General features: G+C 38.7%; 1 protein-coding gene across 2 annotated transcripts; it reads right to left on the reverse strand.

Moving 5' to 3' along the window:
- Positions 1-276: 276 nt before the first annotated feature.
- On the reverse strand, positions 277-19631 carry adgre5b.3 (adhesion G protein-coupled receptor E5b, duplicate 3). Of its 2 annotated transcripts, XM_051704141.1 has the most exons (18): positions 19284-19631; positions 16858-16923; positions 15170-15313; positions 14939-15070; positions 14702-14824; positions 12432-12563; positions 12280-12335; positions 11728-11817; positions 10626-10779; positions 10341-10457; positions 9498-9727; positions 9156-9326; positions 8838-9032; positions 7967-8184; positions 6023-6181; positions 4791-4962; positions 4101-4190; positions 277-4023 (listed from the first exon to the last, which is right to left on the reverse strand). In XM_051704141.1, the coding sequence occupies exons 1-18, from the start codon at positions 19312-19314 to the stop codon at positions 3979-3981; spliced, it is 2325 nt and encodes a 774-aa protein (XP_051560101.1). In that variant the 5' UTR covers positions 19315-19631; the 3' UTR covers positions 277-3978. The 2 variants fall into 2 exon arrangements, with proteins under 2 accessions (XP_051560101.1, XP_051560102.1); XM_051704142.1 differs by lacking the exon at positions 16858-16923.
- Positions 19632-21533: the final 1902 nt, after the last annotated feature.

Below are 21533 nucleotides of genomic sequence, written 5' to 3' on the forward strand. Positions count from 1 at the left end.
TTCAGGAAGTGTAACGGTTGCCTTGACAACCAGTTCACTTTACGATTATTAATTTAACAATATTGTTCTGAAAGATTTAATTCTTTAAATATTACAGTAAAACAAATTTATCTTACGTAATAAAATGTCAATGTCTTTTGTAGTCACTAAACGCCAGTCATTGAGTCACATAGGGGCTGTTAACAGTAGTTTCTGATGCATTTCTATTGAGTTTCCTTCAATAATGTTCCATGCCAGAGTTGCATAAAGTTAATGTCTTTATTTATAAAAAAAGAGTTCAAAGAAATGTTCAATTTAATGTTCCACTCACATGTAAATATAATCCATTTCACACGTTATGACACTCATTACACACTCCTTTAACACAATGAACTGTTCCCATAATCTCATGAACACGATCCTTTAACACGTTCTCATGAACACAATCCTTTAACATGTTCGCATGAACATGGTAAAAATATGTTGTGCTTTCCCGCCAACAACACCTATGCCCTCAAACGCCACCCACTGTGCAACAATGAAATTACAACAAAGAAAAATACAATACAAGATACAAATATAATCAAATAAAGAAATGGCTCCTACACACCAGACCCTTATTGTGAATGGCAGGCAGAGAGACATTACAATTCATTTCAATAATTACAAAGGAGCCAAAAAGTCCATTACAATGCAATTTCATTAAATCAGTTTTATTCAGGTCAGAGGTTTCGAGCACATGACCACCGTTGGGACATGGTCTTTACCACCAGTCCTTTTGTTAGTCTGTTTTTTCATGAAGGCAAAGCTGTCACAGGCCTCTCAAGTATGCTGGTTTTATTTTGAACCCGCACAGAATGTACAAGTCCATTCCTGTGTCAGGAAAAGTTTCCAGAACTCGTCCCAGCAACCAGGAATCACGAGCTGAAGTATCCACCATGATGACAATGTCACCAGGACTGAAGCTTCTTCTTTCTTTAATCCACTTCTGTCGCTCCTGTAGCAAAGTTAAGTTCTCACGTACCCATCTTTTCCAGAATAAGTTGGATAAATACTGGACTTGTTTCCATCTTCTTTTACTGTACAGTTCGGTTGTGTCAAATAATCCAGGTGGTATGGAAATCCTGTTAGTAACATTAGGGCAGCCATTTCTGTACCGCTTGTTGCTGCTTCCTCAAAGTGGACCATTTACAACCATCCCAATAGGGATTTTACTGCATAGGGTCCATCTCCATCACTATTTACATCCCAGGGTTCCATTACCTTAGAAGCATTGACAACAGTTAACAAATCTACATCAGCACAAATGTGAGGAATTGTGACCCTGTTTAAATATGGCTATCTATCCAGATCCCTATGTGTGGCAATGTTGTCTCTGGATACAGGCATTTTATTTTGGGTGAAAACTTCTGGAAGACTGTAGGAGGTATTGTTATGAAGACCAGATACCTTATGGGCTTTTCTTGAGCCACTGTTCTTAGAAGAATGTTGTTTTTCTTTCCTTTCATATTTAACTTGTGCATTAAGTGTTCTGAACAAAATGTTGCAAAACATCCAGAATCTAAGAATGCAACAGCTTCTACAGTTTTCCAGAATTTTTTACCCAAAATAAAATGCTGTTTAGTGTTTACATTATAGTCAAAAATTGTTGTGATTTCCTGCCAACAGCCCATTGTACAGAGGCCTCAGTTTGTTCCTGGGAGGCAGCAGATTCCCTAACCTCGCCCCAACTAATTCTAACCAAATGGAGACTGTAAGGCTGAGTACCTCCCAGGAACAAACTGAGGCACTTTTCTCCCATAGCGCCGCCAACAACACCTTACTTCCTCTTCCTCTGTGCTCACCTATATAGCATCTGCTATGCCCTCAAACGCCACCCAGTGTGCAAAAATGAAATTACAACAAAGAATAATACAATACAAGATACAAATACAAATATAGCTGCAAGCAGCGATTAACGGGGTTCAAGCAGCATAGGTCCTATAATTTCACATGTCACAAGATGTAAAAGCATTATTCATATAGCTCATAAGCACCTTAAATAAAAATAAGCTATTACAGTTTTATTTATTTGGTTTAATTTATTACTCATTCTAACTTTTGCCGAAAAGGTTGCGTTGTCACCAAATTTGTATGGTGCAGTCAGAGTGTGGTGACAACTCTGTTTTGTCAATAGTGCACAGCATTGCTGAATTATAGCCAGAGATGCTTTTTGATGTCTTGCCATCAAATTCGTCGGTGCGCTGCCACTGTTCAAGAGCCATTTAGTCTGTAAAAAAAGTCCAAAAAAAAGCTAATTTTCAATTAAATTAAAAATGGCAGACAGGAAGTAAGGCTGACCATGGCAAATTGGGTATCAGCGTACTTGGAATAACCCAAGGAATCAAACGAGAGCACTCACAGGGCGATGGGCCAAATTAATGAAACAACAAGCATTTTTACAGATTTCATTTTAACTTTTGACCACAAGTTGGCACTGCCTCCAAACTTTATAGAGACCTTCAGGGCCTGGTGCCAATGATGCATACCAGGTTTTGTAATGCTACGCCAATGAGTGTAAAAAAATACATAATTTCATGACAAAATTCAAAATGGCCAACGCCCAATATAGCCGACATAGAAAAATTGGATAGCATTCAAACCGTTATGTCCCAAGGAATCCAAAGAGACCAATCTTATGATTTTACTCCAAACTATTCAGAAGTTATAAGCAAAAATAGCAATTTTTCATATATTTTGACCACTAGGTGGCACTGTGCCAAAACTGTGCAGTACCCTCAGGTCATGCCTGTGATGACATATACCAAGTATTGTGTCATTACGCAAAAGTGTTGCGAAGATACAGCCACAAGTCCATTTTGGCGCAATCGTGGTCGACTTTGTTGAAGCGTTATTTGAAAATGGTTTGGTTTATTAAAATAGCTATCGGATTGCTATTTTGTTTGTCTTGAGCCAAGGATTCCAATGATAAAAGGCACTTGAGTCTCGGACATACGGTTTAGGAGTTATGGCCAAAATATGCGAATCATTTTTTTGTTCACTATAGCGTCACCTATGGGCCGATTCCATGCGTATGGCTAGCCAGCTGGAGTACTGCCATCCCTGAAAGTTTTAAGTGTCAAGGCCTTATGGTCAGTTTTAGGGCTTGAACCCCTAATCAAATAAAGAAATGGCTCCTACATCTTTAAAAATAATTTAAATGAACTCCAAAAGGCATGCGGCCCAAACTTTTGAAGGCTGAAAAACAGCATTTCATCTAAAGCCGTTATAAATAAAATCTCCGGTTACAGTCATTTTCATATTAGACTTCATACGAAGACATTTTTGTTGCATAAACTTAGATACCTCACTGCACTCATTTTATTTTAAAGAATTATGCATTTCAATTCCATAACAAAGTTCCATCAAATTGAATTGAGCAATCTTTAAAAAAAAAAAAAAACTAGTATATTATATTTTATTAATTTAATTTAAACAATTTTACAAATCAATTGTATGGAATTTTGTCTTGTACTTAAAATGCGTAAATCTTAAAAATAGTCAAAAAAATTTTTGGAGTGTATATGCAATTCAACATGTAATTATGGAAAAAATAAAATTTTAAAACACATTTTCCAATATCAGGGAACTAAAGCTGCCTTTTGCATTATCTGAAATCGAAGACCTTTCCCAGTTGTTAAGGCACAACAAAGAATAGCTAGCACACCATAGTCTTTGAGGGGCAACGTAGCCCAAATGTTTCATTCATGTTATCTAATTATATTATTTGTTTGCATTAGATGCGTTAAGACAGGCCTAAATCGCCACTTTCAGTAACAGTTGTGATGAGCCAACATCTGAAATATTCTGTCTGAACACACAGAAAGCAAGATCTTCTCATTGGAAAGGTAAGGTTGACAGCAAAATTTAAGCTTTCGAGAAGTCTTCACCAGTAGAAAGCTTTCATGTGTCTTTACAGGTCAAGCATTGGTAAAGATCCATCAGGATATGACAAGCTTCTTATATCTGTGATTCTCCTGTGCTATCATTACCCTGTAGAGGTTGCTGTAAAAGACAAAGGAAAAACTTAGAAGCTGAACTTAATGCCAAAAGTCTGCTAGTAAATGGTAAACATTTTTTACCTGACTGTTACTGGACTGGTTAGTGCTGTATTCTGCTTTCTTCTTTTGTGGCCAGATTCTGCTAAACAGCTTGTAGTATTCTCCTCTGACCTGAAGGGGGCGACACAAGTCAACAAAAGTAGGTGAGACCTTTTGAATTCAACTTAACCAGCAGTTCCTAATCTTTATGTGGAGATCTATCTAAAAGTCTGAGACACACGTTTCATGTTTAGAAACAGAGGTTCAAGTTAAATCATTGTCTGGGGCCTGGGTAGCTCAGCGAGTATTGGCGCTGACTACCACCCCAGGAGAGTGACTCCAGCCAGGTCTCCTAAGCAACCAAATTGGCCCGGTTTCTAGGGAGGGTAGAGTCACATGGGGTAAACTCCTCATGGTCGCTATAATGTGGTTCTCGCTCTCGGTGGGGCGCGTGGTAAGTTGTGCGTGGATGCTGCAGAGAATAGCCTGAAGCCACCACACGCGCTACATCTCCGCGGTAACGCGCTCAACAAGCCACGTGATAAGAAGTGTGGATTGATGGTCTCAGACGCGGAGGCAACTGAGATTTGTCCTCCGCCACCCAGATTGAGTCTCTACGCCACCACGAGGACTTAAGAGTGCATTGGGAATTTGGCATTCCAAATTGGGGAGAAATATAAAAAAAGGAGTGTTTCTTTTTGTGTGTGTGTGTGTGTGTGTGTGTGTTTGTACCGTTTTGGACAGGAGGCAGTGCAGGATGAACATGAGCGCCCCCTGGAGGCTGCTGAGAATAGTGAAGAGGTATAACATGACCTGAGTTCCTTCCTCTTGAAAGAGGAAAAAGCCGAAAACCCACATCCCTCCAAGAACACATAACTGAGCCACTGCAGTCACTGTAAATCTCCTACATGGAAAGAGATAATTCATAACATTCACATTTAATAGTTTTGATGATGCTTTAATCCAAAGTATCTTACTTAGTCAACTTACTTATTCAAAGCAACCCAACTGAGAACCCATTTCCACCTGGTATTAAGAGAAGTTTTTTGGTGATCCGATCACATGTAGGCAGCGCTAAATACAGGTCTAAACAGGGTCTAAAATGTTTTGTGATTGGATCACATAACCACATATGAATATGGTCAAAACCGCATGTGAATGCATCACATTTGAGGTGTAAACGCTTATCTGTCCTGTATGCGTCCCAGCAGCAGTGAAGCGCCACCCCTCACCTGTCAATCAACCGCTGTGCTAAAACAAGAGTTTAAACTTTGTCAGATACGAGCGGCTTTAAAAGGAAATAACTGTCCAATCGAAAAAATTTAAAAGCGGATACCTAAACAAACGCACCGTTAATTTAATGCTTTCTTTGTCTTTTCTGAATTTTTTGCGCTTTAATATCACGCAGTAACACTGACATATTGATTGATGAGTGTCATCATGAAACAGAGTCCCTCCCCTCCAAATCCGATCACAAGTGGTCACAGGAGACGCATTTAAGTGACCAGCTGAAAACAGCGATGTGTCTCACCTGACCACATGTGATCAGAGCACTAGAGATGCATCTTAATAGCAGGAGGAAATGGGGTCTTAGTGTTGGGTAAGTAACTGAAAAAAGTAATCCATCAAATTCCTAATTACTTCTTAAAAAAATTGTAACCAGATTACTTTGTTGATTATTTCAGTGAAAAAATGAAAGTCAGTGACTGTAATCTGATTACATGAATTTGAATTGTAATGTGTTACACTACTTTTATGTTATTTTAAAAGTAATTTGATTACAGTAATTTGTAATCAGATTACACCCAACACTTCTTAAAAATGAGGAACATCAGAAATTAGTCGTAGAAGAGCCAACAGTATCTATTTCAATCAGGATTGAAAAATGTTTTTTTCATAAGGAAATCAATTAAAAGATTGATTGAAACCTTTTTGGAAAAAAACCCCCCAAAATATCCACACACCTAATCTTGTGCAGTTTGGAGAGGTCTGGGTTGAGACTGGAGAATTTTTTGGCAAGTTTCCACACAGTGATGATGAAGAAAATGCTGTTTATGATGATGATGATGCAGACGGGCACGAAAAAACTCAAGATAAAATAATTATCAAGAGAGAGCCAACAGCTGGAACACACACACACACACACGTTACATTGGTAAATCACATGGTTATTAACAAACAATGGGGGGAAAACAGGGTGTACATTTTAAATGTGTAAATCTGCTAAAAGTTATTTTGTACACTAGTATATAGATGGCCTCAAAGCTTAATAAACATGGACCAAAAGTCAAAAAATAAAATAAAATAAATAAAATGTTCTAGTTACAAAGAGGGGTGTGACCAGAATAGCAGATATATAAATTTCAGGGTTCCTACTCTTTTCAAGACATAATTTTCCAGGACATTTTATGTGCACAACAAGTGTTATATTTAAGCAAAAACACATGCATCCATTTAAATCTTGCTTTTATGTAGGTGTTTCTGTGTGTTTTTGACAGTAGTTTCTCACCTTCAGATAAGCAGTTTGCTACATAATAATCACAGTGTGATTTAATTTAATAAATGCATAGTCTGTATGTGCTGCGCACTTCCGAAGGCTCTCTGTCTCTGTCATCTCACACACTCAAGAGCGTGTGTGACGATCATGATGAGGTGTTTTCAGTGTACAAGCGGCTTCACACATTCATTCTGAAGCGTGCATCTCTTGCAGATTATATATTTATTTAATTAAATCACAGACTAGTTTAATTATCACACTAGGACATACTGCAATTTTAATTTCATTAACTGTGCATTCAAGCGTTCATTTTCATCCAAATACGTCATATTCCATGACATTCTGCGTTTTTTATTGCTAATACCGTTTTTATGACTAGATTCCATGTTTTCCGCATACAACATGTGGTAACCGCGGTGTAAGCAGACATGGATCGTTGAATTATTGAAAATTAATTCACATTTCGATGTATTAATGCTGAATCACAATTCTACCAACCCATGCTGTGAATTAATTTTCCAAAAAATTAGTGGTCCAACAGCAAAACAAAATAGTATTTTGTACTATATCAATACTTAAACTATTTCATCTGAGCAAAGCAGAGGTGACAGTAGATGAGCAGGGAATGTATGTATGTTTATGAAAGTTAACCGTTGATGTTGTTTCACAATGCGCAGCTGCCGGCAGTGACAAAATGATACAGATTTGTGTATTTGACTCCTATTCCGAGTCCCGATCTTTACCATGTTTTTGAACATGTAACGAAAACCTTGTTAGCAACACAGTCAAACAGCTTTATTATACTGAAATCTTTTCCAGGACAAATAATTATTTTCTAGGACATATCGGTATTTTTCTAATTTTCCATGACTGGAAAACTGCATTGCAAAATTCCAGGTTTTCCAGAACACGTGGGAGCCCTGAAATTTACATTTAGTCATTTAGCAGATGCAGACTTATAAATGAGGAACATAACATTTGCGGTCTTTTTCTTCCGGGAATACAGAACAAAATTACTGATGACTCATACTGCACTCACTCATTTCGTCCAATCAAATGCTCTGTAGTTCAAGAGCATCCCTCCCCCAAATAACACATACCTCTGACTAGCGATTGCAAGTAGCGATTAATGCCTGTGATGTAAACTAAAGCCTACTGGCTATCTAAAAAAAATGACTGAGCCTTTCCAGCTCTACTTTCAAGAGGAAACAAGTCAACAAAGGAAGGAAAAGTGTGCTTGTCGTGTCAGTTCATGGGGACTTTAACTATAGAAATAATTAACTTTATTTAAAAACGAAAAAAAGCAAAAAAGTTAAACGAACTGAGTAATGTTTCATTAGGACTTACAAAAGATTCTTGCTACTGTCCTGTACTGGCACTTTTACAGCTGTGTTCACAAAGAAACACTTACTGTCGATCAGTGCCGTATCCTTGCCAATTAACAATCGCAGAGATAGTCACAATGACGAGAGGGGCTCCGTATCCAACGGCATACATGTAGAGATGCTTAAGCGTGCTCTGAAACACCAGGACAACCATTCGGTACAGCTGCACTCCCTCCAGCAGCATCCAGCAGAACGCAGCCAAGAAGAAGAAATGGAGCAATCCAGCAACAAACGCACAAGCTCCCTGAGCGAGAAAACACAGATCAGATCATCTCTGGACTTTGTGTTCAGCATGGGGTTGGACATTCATGTGCCTGTTCATTTTTTATTACTTTCAATTTCTTTCCTCTAAAGCAGGGATTAAAAACGAAACGTTTTTCATTATATTCGCTATATTTTTTCATTCAGGTTCCAGCTGCCTCCTTACTTAACATCTGGTCGGATAAACCATGCATGTTTATGTAGTAATGAATTATATAGTTGTTAAAAAGGTCTTCAGCATGTCACAGAAGGCTGCATCCATAATGTGCAATAAGGTAAAGATATTTTAGATGCAGCGGTTTCCTTCACGATCAAAGCACGTTTATCTTGTTCAACTAAAATTGAAATGTAACGAAAATGTACTGTGATAAAACCTTTCGTTTGATTTCATGAACAAAAATCATAGGAACAAAGAATAAAGTTATTGACCTGTTACCAGCATTTAAAATATAATGTTTTCACTCTGGAACAGTTGAAAGGGACTTTCTGTTTTCGGTTATGCTCTGCAAAAAAATGGATTCATTTTCGGTTTTCGTTCCTGAACCTTTTCTAGTCCTTGCTTTAAAGTGGGTATACAGTGACTCCAAAAAAAGTACTCAGACTTTTCATTGCATTTACAGATTATTCTCCACACACCTTGTTGTAAGTACTGGAGATCCCGCAGAGGAAGACGAGGTCAGCAATGAAGAGGCACACGCTCAGATGGAGGTGGATGCTGTTCCGGGTTCCTTGGATGAAATGGCAGAAGCGGAACGTCAGAATACACAGCAGTAAACAGATCAGAGACAGAACTAAACCCACGCGAGTGATCAACACCAACGCAAATGTGTCCTGCAGAAGAAGTAGAGGAAATAAAGGGATGGAAATGAAGGGATGAATATTATAATGTTGATAAACTCTTCATCACAACTGTGCTGTCCAGTTTTGAGGCATGCAAGGATTTCTCAGGTTTACCTTGATGGGGTAGAGAGCCATGAGCACTGCGAAACTGCTCAGGTGACTGCAGGAACACACTGTATGAGTGCTGTTAGACCATGCCCTCACACAGCCCCGCCCAGACCACGCCCCCTGAGTCTCATTCCAGTACACACAAGAGTAATACATGCCCTTAGACTCCGCCCTCTCCTGAAAAGAAAAGAAGAGAGTTTGAACTAGCTGATTAAAGAAAGTTCAACCTGCAGTTTTTAGAAAGGTGAGAATGTACATAAAGCACAATAGTATGAATGCTAATGTCTTAGATATGTGTGACTCCAGTGAGTTCTTGTGCTGGTATTGATGATGTGTTGGCATCTTTACCTGCACGTGTTTAAAGACGAGAGTAACAGGATCAGACAGGTGTTTTGTTTCTGGATTACTGACGACGGCTGTCACCACTCTTGAGTTGAGTTGATAAGTAATGTTTCCCTCCTTTGTGTCCGATCTCTCTCTGCTCACATCCTCCTGTTGTGATATTCTGCTTATCTTGTTGAAAGAATTGCTGGATGAATTTAGATCTTTATAACTGACCAGCGCCACAAACGCAAAACCTAAAGACAAGCATTAAAACAACACAGATTGACAGGCAGATAAACAGAAACAGAAAACTGTCATTTGATTTCATGTTTACTAATATTTTAGGGCTATAAATAGACTAAAAATTGCACCCAAATAATTACATGAGATGCCAATTAGTTTATTGTAATTAATCGCTTTTATGAGAAAGGCCCCCAAATAAAGATAATTATATATATATATATAAATAATCAATCATTATAATTATAAATAATAATTATTATTATTCTAATTATTATTATTATATAGAATTATAATAATTCTATATAATTACAATAATAAAAAAAACAATACAAATCATGTACAGTCAAAGGACTTATTTGCATAATTTATTTAAATATATTATTTTCATATAATTAAATTGCACCAGTGAACTTATTAAAACGACAGCCTTACTGATTTTTAATGAAAGGAGTGTAAATTTCTACTTTATACACTTAAAATTAGAAGTAACATGCAATAAGTAATGCATAAGAAATCCAAAGTGATCACATTAGATTACATAAAACGTCTAAAGATAATGTTACCGATTCCAGTTTTAGTTGTATAATTTGTAATCAGTACTGTGTGCGCTGTTTGAATTTGTACCTGGATATGACTTCCCTACTACCGTTTTCCAGCTGGTGTTGAAGTGGGCGGAGTCTGTGCTCAGAATGACACTCCCAGTGGGAGGAGCTTCATCACGCCTTACAGCCACCTCAGCGTCTGTGCATATATAGAAGTCACTCACTTTTTTAAACATTACACTGCAGTTGAATCTGAATGACTTATTTCTTAATCTTTTTCCTCGCGTATACGTCTGAAAATGACTGACTCGTTTAGTAAAAGTGTGACATTATTTCTGAACTCTAAATGGATGTCCAGGTGTCTTACAAGTATTGTGTGTCTCTAATCTGGTTACAGGCTCTTTGAGTTGTGGTCCAATCAGACGCATGCTGTTCTCCATCGCACCCAGAAACTGACTCAATGTTTCACTGTCAGCAAGATTCCCCTCCGACAGCATCTCATCAGAGGACATGCACAGATTCTGTGGAGTCAAACAGAAGCATCATTTACAACTGAGGAAGAACATGCACCCCTGCAGCTTTGGAAATAAAATGGTATCTTTGATCATATTCATGATTATTGAGGGTGTTTGTGGCAGAAATCAAGCATTCCAGTGCCTAAATTTGGTTGCACCATCGGCAAATCGTTTGCTTTAAACTGAATATGTTGTCATGTCACTCCAAACTCACAATAAAAATGCATCATGATCACTGGCTATCATGCTCAGTTGGGTTAGGGTTAGGTTTGCTTGGCTCATTTAAAGAAAATATAATATACTGTATATGTGTAAGATCAGGATATGAACCTGGATACCACTGCATGCTTTCATGAAACGTTATCACCACACTAACACTTATGCAGAACTACTATTTATTTTATTTTTTCATAATCTTTTCTTTGGTCTTGTAGGCCAGGGCACCAAATGGGCCAGAATGGGCAAAAAGGTTTCAAACTCATGATGTTTCATTCATGAATGAATCAGCATGTTTGAACAAATCTTATAAGCGTATGAATCATTCTCTTTTACTTCCACACACTGACTCATATTTCACGTCCACTGAAGTCTCTCGCTTTTGAAGCCAGTGAGCTCTAGTTTGAAGTACGAGTAGATTTTATAACGTAATAAAGATTTTAATAAAGGATCATTAGACTTGTTTCAGTTATGAATGACTCAGTGCTTTTGGTACCATGACTCGCTCAAAACACATAAAAGACATCTGTCGCCACCTACTGGCGCAGAGGTGTAATTTGCAGAAGTGGTCATTGAACGAATCAGTCAACAAATCTGAATGAATGTTTTGGTGAATGGATTCGAGTCACTGGGTTGAATCAAAATCCCCATCACGATCTCAAACACAGTAAAGCAGGGTGTGTGTGTCTTATCGTGTATGTGTTTGTGTGTGTGTGTGTGTGTGTGTGTGTGTATTACCTCCAGTAACTCTTCCCCTGTGAAACGCTCGGCATCTGAATCATTCAGAGACTTGCAGCTCTTCATCAACAGTGACAGTAAACTCTTCAGCTACAACACATAAATCAAGCAAATATGTAAAAATCTGAACTTTAACTCAAGTTAGCTAATGTGATAAAGCTAGCTGCAACACCAAACAAGAGGATATGTGTTTAAAACATCAATTTCCGCAACTGGAAAACCGTGAATGCATCCGTGTCACATGACAATGAAAACATCTGGTTGCCACCCATGGAACAAGTTTTATTAATTTCACATATTTTTGCAATGGAAACATATACTGTGTGTTTCAAATGAAAAGAGAAATATCTCCACTGCAAAATGCTAAAACTTTAAAAGCTTTTTCTGGCTCATCCAAAATGAAAATCCTGGCGATACTACACTATATGGCCAAATACATAGTATATAGCGTAAGAACAGTGTATTACACAATCATTTGAGCGCACATTGCGAGTCTGTCTGCATTTCTGTCCATCTCATAATTATGAAGACAAGATGAAGTATAAATTGTACCTTTTCAGGTGTGTGGTGTGTTTCATCTTCAGGTTTAAACTGCTCACAGTTCATCTCTGTGCACGACAGAAACAAGGATTAAAATGAGCAAACAGAAGACTGTACATTAGTAAATATATAAGTGTATTCAAACGGAAACTCATTACATTCACCTATGCATTTTGACTGGTTGTTGCCATAGTTACTGTATCCACGGTGACAAATGCAGCTGTAGCTGCCTTGAGTATTGTTGCAATTAGCATGTGAGCCGCACAGATCTGCAACGTCTGCACACTCATCAATGTCTGTAAGAGAGAAAAAGAAGGATTACATTACAGCCCCATTTTCAAACTTTTTAAATTCTTAAGTAAAAAAAATTAAGTTTTCAGAACTTTTTAAGACTTGTAGAAACCCTGATGGTAGAACAAATTCTTTTATTTCAAAAGCAAAGAAAATCCTCATAAATTACGCCAACACTGAAACTGGGAATAATGCCTTTAAAGCCCATTTCAGTTCTAACTCAATTTAGTTTTTCACTCCAGGGATGTTTTTCACATCACATGCATTTTTCCTTTTTAGGGCAGTATTGATAAATGCTATGTATTGCAATTAATTTGAGTAATTAATCATGTAATTATATAATGTAAAGGATGCTCCTTTAACTCCAGACACTTTTAACACAGTGAAGTCTCGTTAAATCATTTTTCACACTTTCTCTAGTTCATTTAATTTGTCTACTAACAATGTCCAACAGTGTGTGTTCGTGCATCACATGAGATTTATGTCATTCAAGTCATGAAAATTCATGGTGTTTAATAGAATTCTGTGCTGGAAATGACGCTTTTGGATTTTCTCCCCTTTTCTGCCCAATTTGGAATGCCCAATTCCCAGTGCACTCTAAGTCCTCGTGGTGGTGTAGTGACTCCCCTCAATCCAGGTGGCAGAGTACGAACCTCAGTTGCCTCCGCGTCTGAGACTGTCAATCCGCGCATCTTATCACGTGGCTTGTTGAGCGCGTTACTGCGGAGACGTAGCGTGTGTGGAGGCTTCACGCTATTCTCCGCGGCATCCACGCACAACTCATCACGCGCCCCACCGAGAGCGAGAACCACATTACAGTGACCACGAGGAGGTTACCCCATGTGACTCTACACTCCCTAGCAACCGGGCCAAGACCTGGTTGGAGTCACTCAGCACACCCTGGATTCAAACTCGAGACTCAAGGGGTGGTAGTTATCGTCAATACTCGCTGAGGCCCCCTAGAAACGGCATTTTTAGCATTTTTCAAATAAAACAGCTGGCTCTTTTGTCTTGCTGAGGCAAATTTCATAGTTAACATTTTATGCATCTTAAATGCACACAATTAAATCATATTTTCACACTTTTTTCCCGACTTGATTGGAAATGACGACCAATAAAAAGTGGTATTTCCCTTGATTTGTCTTTGTTTTGTCTCACTGATACTTTTGTCCACTTGGTTAAAAATTAAGGCTACACTAACTTTTGAACAAAACTTTATTAGGGGTGAAATTGTTTGGTGTGCTGGAAATGACGCCACAATAAATATTGAAATGGTTTCTGTTTATGTCACTCTTTATTTAGATGATCAGAGTTTTAAACATGTAATAATTTGTCTTTTCATCATGGATTTTCATAGTTTCATACTCAAAGGCTAAAACAGTCAAATCTGTATATAAAAGACATTTGAAAAGTACCAAAAATAAATGATGAAGGCCTGGTGAAAAATTTCCAGTTCAGTTTTAATGAGACCTTCAGATAACAAAAAACTTAAACTAAAATAAAACCTAACCCCTAGAACATGAAAGAAGAAACACCTAATATTATAATATTAAATGTATTTAAATTAAATGAAGATTCACTGTTAGTAATGACAGAAGACACACAGCACAAAGACAGCTCATCTGTGGGGGCCTGGGTATCTCAGCGAGTATTGACGCAAGTTTGAATCCAGGGAGTGCTGAGTGACTCCAGCCAGGTCTCCTAAGGAACCAAATTGGCCCGGTTGCTAGGGAGGGTAGAGTCACATGGGGTAACCTCCTCGTGGTCGCCATAATGTGGTTCTCGCTTTCGGTTGGGCGCGTGGTGAGTTGTGCGTGGATACCGTGGAGAATAGCGTGAGCCTCCATACGCGCGCTACATCTCCGCAGTAAAGCGCTCAACAAGCCACGTGATAAGATGCGCAGATTGACGGTCTCAGAAGCGGAGGCAGCTGAGATTCATCCTCTGCCACCTGGATTGAGGCGAGTCACTATGCCACCACAAGGACTTACAGTGCATTGGGAATTGGGCATTCCAAATTGGGGAGAAAAAGAAAAAGATAGAAAGAAAGAAAGCTCATCTGTTATGATGTTCTTATTAATATAATTAGTAGTATTATTGTTGTCATGAGTATTATTAGGATGAGCAGGACACTGGCCCTCACCTGTACAGGTGGAGTTCTTCTCATGTTTATAGAAACCTGAAGAACAGCTGCAGGAGAAACTGCCAGGTGTGTTAGTGCAAGTGCTGTGAGCGCCACACACTGACGACTCACACTCATTCACATCTGCAGCACACACACACAGTTTAACAACCAATCAAAAATAACCAATTGTACACTACTCAGTAAATGCATGTTGTGAAAATAAGTCACATGGGTCATAACAGCGAGACCCGTCACCTTTACATTCGCCGTTTCCTCCATGTGTTACCTGGTACCCAGAAAGGCACCTACACTTGAAAGAGCCAATGGTGTTCACACACACTGAATGAAGTGAGCACACGGATTCATTCTCAATACACTCATTTATATCTGACAGGAGAGAGAGAGAGAGAGAGAGAGAGAGAGATTTGAATTCAGTTGAATTCTAGTGTTTCGATGTGCTGAACTCTTTGTAATCCTCTCCCGTACCTTCACACTCTCCGGTTGTCGCAGTGAAATTGTCGGTTTTGGATCGAAATCCTTCATGACAGGTGCAGTAGTAACTTCCCTCTGTATTTACACAGTGTGAATGATCACCACACGGATTCAAATTTATTTCACACTCATTTTCATCTGAGAAAAAGCGAGAGAGAATCAGGAATAAAACATGTCATAGCTTACAAAGTCAACGCTCAACTAAAAGCTAGACTGTGCAGCCTAACGACTGGGAAAATAACGAAGGTTTCTCAAGACACAAGTTGTTTTAACTGGAAATGGCACCTTATTCAGGGTTCAGTACAAGTTAATCTCATTCGACAGCATTTGTGTCATTATGTTGATTACCACAAAAAAACATTTCGGCTCGTCACTCCTTTTCTTTAAAAAAAGCAAAAGTCTGGGTTACAAAAACTCTCAACTAGCTGCAAACTTGCAGCAAATTTGCCGCTGGATATTTTCACATCAAATGAGCTTGTGATTCGCCGCAAATGTTTGCCAGAAGTTTGCAGCTGTTCACCGGTAGTGGTGAACTTCCGGCAAACCTTTGGCAACAATGGATGATTTGCCGCAAGTTCGCCGCAATGCTCATTTGCATGTGAAAATTATCAGTGGCGAATTTGCAGCAAATTTGCCATGAACTCTCTATTTTCGTAAGGGCAGTGAAGCACTTACAATGGAAGTCAATGGGGTCAATCTGTAAACGTTAAAATACTCACTTTTTCAAAAGTATAGACACAAGACATAAACAATATGTGTGTTAACATGATTTTACTGTGATTAAATCACTTACTAACCACATCTGTGGAAAGTTAGAGCCAATTTTACGACTTCGTTGCCATGATGATGTAAAATGACCGTGAATACGACAATTTAAACAACTTTACAGCTCAAATAATACACCAGTTTTAACAGAAGAATTAATGCAAGTGCTTTTATAAAATTATAAGCTTCACATTTCTGCCTTTAAACCCTCCAAAAATTGGATAAATTGACTTCCATTGTGTCTCACTGAAACACACATTTGTGCATTTTTAAAGAAAAGGAGGAACGAGTCGAAATGTATTTTAGTGGTAATCAACATTATGTCACAAATGCTGTCGATTGACCTTAACTTGTATTGAACCCCGAATATTCCTTTAAAAATGCAGTGCTCATGCGCAAGAAACACAGTGAGACGTGACCCAACGGTCAGAGATGACCGTATAGCGCAGTGGTTGTCAAATTGTGGGGCGTTTCCCTGTATCCTTGTGTTTCATTGATGAAAAAAGTCATAAATGATGACAATTAACATTTTTGGGTGAGCTATTTCTTTGACATTGCTCCTGCAAAGCAGTATGCTATCACTATTTTTACAGGTTAGTATATAATTCAAATGCTTTTTTAAGTAACAGAGAAAGTACACAGAAAATAACAGAGCAATGCAGGCCTAAAGAAACATTAATGAGTGTGATGTTTCATTATTCAGCAAAACAGTGAAACTGTTATTTAACCGAAGACATTAACATTACATTAACTGCATTTGTTTTCAACCATTGGGGGGAGATGAGATGCACACATAAACAACAAAAACGATTGAAAACTGCACGTTCAGTGTGAACGGCCCCTTGTACCCATGCAGTGACCTACAGACCAGTGACCAACTGTTTGTATTGCACTTCAAACCTCAGGGTGATCCTTACCAACACATTTCTTTTTAACAAATCTGAATCCGATGGCACATCCACTACAAGATGGCAGAAAGAGACCTGAGAAGACAAAGAAAAATCACAGATATTAAATATTTCTGTGCAAGGGGGGCCAGGACCACTAGTAGTCATCTCACACCGCAGCAATATGCGTTTCCTTCGACTGTCTGAGGCCCTTATTACTCCATAGACCTGCCCTGGTTTCAACTATATTTTGTTCTCTTTTGCACCTGTACAAAGGCTGAATGACTATAAAATACACATTCAGTGTTGAACTCTGCATCTTTATATGGCTGTGGTGATAAACTGAAATCTGCTGGAGAGGTTGTGTTTGCTGCACAAGCAATAAGATAGATCTTTAAAGGAATATTAAAGCTATCCCAGTTAAATATGCAGAGACAACTATACTGTAAGTAACCCTTTTGTATGTTCATTTTCTTGTCTTCAAGCCCAACACAACAAAACACTGACTCATCCAAATGGTGTGAGTTTGGGGCGGGACTATCTGTTTGTTTGATCTGTTCGGTGGCGCTAGTGGTGCAGAAATTACACGTTAAGCTCTAAGGACAGCATCTATGGGATTGTTTGCCCCATACAATACCAAGTGTGTAACTATCAACATGATTGTTTGTTTGTTTTTACAAACTGAGAGACACCTGTAGTCGTCGACAGCATACTATCAGATGTTGTCAATTGAGCCTAACCAGAAATTAACCCAGAATATTCCTGTAAAGACAGATCACTGCGTATGTGAGACTGCATGTTTGTATTGGCCTCCACCTAAAGATAGTGGCACGCACGTCTGATAAAATGATTTTACGGTAAAACACATACACACATTAAACTGAAAGAGGAAACAGGTAAGTCGGACAAAGAAGCAATTGTAAGATGAAGATAAAATCTGATGGAGAGGGAGAATCAGGCAGAAGTTCTGTGGAAGTGAGAAGATCCAGAAAAACGGGAGTCAAATCTTTCTGATCTTGTGTGCGCTGTTAACTGTTTAAACATTATATATATATATATATATATATATATATATATATATATATATATATATATATACTGTATATATAAAACTGCATATACTCATATGTACTATTTGGAAATCATTTCCTCTTTAGTCACAACCATGTCTTATCTTGCTATCCTCTGGCATCTGGTCACTTTGTTGAACAATGGCGTAAAGCAACAAGCAAGTCATCACTGGTGGAGATTAAACGTTACAATAAACATTTGACCATAACTTAAAGGAAGGAATATTCTGGGTTCAATACAAGTTCAGCTCAATTGACAGCATGTGTGACAATGTTGACCACCACAGATATTATTTTCAGCTCATCCCTCCTTTTCTTTAACAGAAGTTAAAATGTGTGTTCCAGTGAGACACTTACAATGGAAGTCAATGGGGGTCAATCCGTAAACGATAAAATACTCACTTTTTCAAAACTATAGACACGAGACATAAACAATATGTGTGTTAACATGATTTTACTGTCATAAAATCACTTACTAACCATTTGTGTGCAAGTTACTACCAATTATACAATTTTGTTGCCATTACAATGTAACGCCATAAACCCTAAAACAACTGTAAGTAGTTCTCATAGTGTTGCATTTGAAGCGGATCATTGAGGCTGTGATTCATCATGTTTGTCAGTTGAGGGCGCTATTGTGCCATTGTTACATTTGACAGCAACAGGAACAAACAATGCTGCTCTTTTGCTCGGTTTTGGTCTCAAAATTATCTTTGGAAGGCGGGGTTTTGGAATGAGGGGGTGTGGCTAATTCAAGGGCTCGGTCGCGTGAAAGCTTCAGAACGCTAAAATCGCTTACAGCACCTTTAATCCTTATTTGAGCGTGATTCGTGTGTATTTCACAGGATTCTGATTGTACATTTAGTCCGGCTCTGTGCGATATTACTTTTGATCTTCAATGCGGAGTAAAAACACTCTATATGAGCAAATTTAACATCATTCCAGTCGTTTTGGGATGGACTTCAGAGACTAAAAACTAATAATTACCTTTACAATTTAATAATTGACAAACATACTCGTTCAGGAATGTATTCATTAAACACATGACTAGTGTTACAGGCCTAATTATTATGTAACTGGATAATATTTGACATGCACATTGAGCCTTATTTCACCAAAAAAAAAACCTTTTTTCTCCCTTTTCATCTATGGACTTGTCTTGGCTTGCTCACATGTTGATATTACGACACTTATTTCTCTAAAGCTGCTTTGAAAGAATATGTAACATGTGATATCTCTCCCGTTCATGGAGATTTCTAATATCCTCTAGTTTAAAGAACAGTGTTTGTTTAACACACTTACAGAGTTATGGCCTTAGTATCTATCGGATTACCAATCCAGCTTCAACATGTTGCAGATACACATAAACACAATACATATACTCACCCAAAAGAAGAAGTGTCCATTTCAGTTCCATATTATCAAACACTTAGGATAACTGCCGTTTTAAAATACAGTCTTTTTGGAAACGTCCTGCTGTGAATGTGATATTCCCGAAGGAAATGTGTATTCCTGTAACACATCAGAAATTCCCCTCAATCACGTTCTGACTTTCACTTCACGTCCTGAAAGTCTTCAATCCTTAAAATTCTCTCTGTCCGTCTCTCCTGTAATGTGTTCCTCCCTATTAACAATATCAGTTCCAAGTAAATGTGAATTGCACATTGTAAACTGAGTCACCTCCTCCACTCTCGAAAATTTCCTCTACTTTCCTTTTGCTCAACTCGTGTGCAACATCCCTCTCACTCTACACTCAAGTGTGTGGGAGAAAGAATATGGCAAGCCGATTTAGCTATTAATGCTCCCAGTGTCCCTCGTACTGAGAGAGAGTGTGTTGCTCTACCCAGGGCTATATGCTTATTTTTCCAGGTGTTAACACTGGTGCTAATGAACTAAAAAATTAATGAGCACAAATTTACATTTATTAGCACACTGTAGAGTAGGGGTATTCAATTAAAGTTTTTCGAACTAGTCCTAGGCCGTTCAACCGATTGGAACCAAACCAGTGCGGAAAGATTCTCTGGAGTCCCAAAATGAAAAGTTATCAAAGGAATTTTGAAATTGTTATTTATCGTCAAACGGTATGCCAAAATGTTTGTAATGGGCGTGGCCACTTTTACAAAAATGGTTATAACTCTTGAACAGAATCAGACATTGTCACCAAATTTGGTACACATACAGTATGTATTGAGTCATTCCAAGGATACACAAAAACAATTGTGTATCTCCACCTCTTGGTGGTGCTATAAAAGTAAAAAACATTCAAATGGATCTTACTATGGAATGGCTGGGCTTATTGACTTGAAATTTTGCATGCAGTGTTTGTGTCATAAGGTGACATCAAGGTCTATAAGGACAGTCACATACCTAGAAAAACATGACCGCCATCAACAAAATCATCTTTTAGCATCGATTTAAGATTCTCTGGAGTCCCATTATTAATAATTATCAAAAAAACAGTCATATGGCTTTGAAATTATTTAATAGATACTTTTGAATAGTTTTTATAACTTGCCACATTGACAGCAATACAGTTGTGCTAAAAAGTGTGCATACCCTTGGAGAGTTGGTCATATACACTATATTGCCAAAAGTATTCGCTCATCTGCCTTTAGACCCATATGAACTTAAGTGACATCCCATTCTTAATCCATAGGGTTTAATATGACGTCGGCCCACCATTTGCAGCTATAACAGCTTCAACTCTTCTGGGAAGGCTTTCCACAAGGTTTAGGAGTGTGTTTATGGGAATTTTTGACCATTCTTCCAGATGCGCATTTGTGAGGTCAGACACTGATGTTGGACGAGAAGGCCTGGCTCGCAGTCTCGCTCTAATTCATCCCAAAGGTGCTCTATTGGGTTGAGGTCAGGACTCTGTGCAGGCCAGTCAAGTTCTTCCACACCAAACTCGCTCATCCATGTCTTTATGGACCTTGCTTTGTGCACTGGTGTGCAGTCATGTTGGAACAGGAAGGGGCCATCCCCAAACTGTTCCCACAAAGTTGGGAGCATGGAATTGTCCAAAATCTCTTGGTATGCTGAAGCATTCAGAGTTCCTTTCACTGGAACTAAGGGGCCAAGCCCAGCTCCTGAAAAACAACCCCACACCATAATCCCCCCTCCACCAAACTTCACAGTTGGCACAATGCAGTCAGACAAGTACCGTTCTCCTGGCAACCGCCAAACCCAGACTCGTCCATCAGATTGCCAGATGGAGAAGCGTGATTCATCACTCCAGAGAACGTGTCTCCACTGCTCTAGAGTCCAGAGGCGGCGTGCTTTACACCACTGCATCCGACGCTTTGCATTGCACTTGGTGATGTATGGCTTGGATGCAGCTGCTCGGCCATGGAAACCCATTCCATGAAGCTCTCTACGCACTGTTCTTGAGCTAATCTGAAGGCCACATGAACTTTGGAGGTCTGTAGCGATTGACTCTGCAGAAAGTTGGCGACCTCTGCGCACTATGCGCCTCAGCATCCGCTGACCCCGCTCTGTCATTTTACGTGGCCTACCACTTCGTGGCTGAGTTGCTGTCATTCCCAATCGCTTCCACTTTGTTATAATACCACTGACAGTTGACTGTGGAATATTTAGTAGCGATGAAATTTCACGACTTGCACAGGTGGCATCCTA

This window comes from Myxocyprinus asiaticus, chromosome 8, assembly GCF_019703515.2.
Source record: "Myxocyprinus asiaticus isolate MX2 ecotype Aquarium Trade chromosome 8, UBuf_Myxa_2, whole genome shotgun sequence".
Lineage (NCBI taxonomy): Eukaryota > Metazoa > Chordata > Actinopteri > Cypriniformes > Catostomidae > Myxocyprinus > Myxocyprinus asiaticus.

What these genes read in the sequence shown, in the direction of transcription:
- adgre5b.3 (XM_051704141.1), bottom strand. Translation starts at nt 19,314, where the DNA reads ATGGAACTGAAATGGACACTTCTTCTTTTGG. An exon ending in CAACCAGTCAAAATGCATAG is followed by an intron (nt 12,336 to 12,431) that starts GTGAATGTAATG and finishes TGTCGTGCACAG; the next exon opens with AGATGAACTGTGAGCAGTTT. An exon ending in CAGGGGAAGAGTTACTGGAG is followed by an intron (nt 10,780 to 11,727) that starts GTAATACACACA and finishes TTGACTCCACAG; the next exon opens with AATCTGTGCATGTCCTCTGA.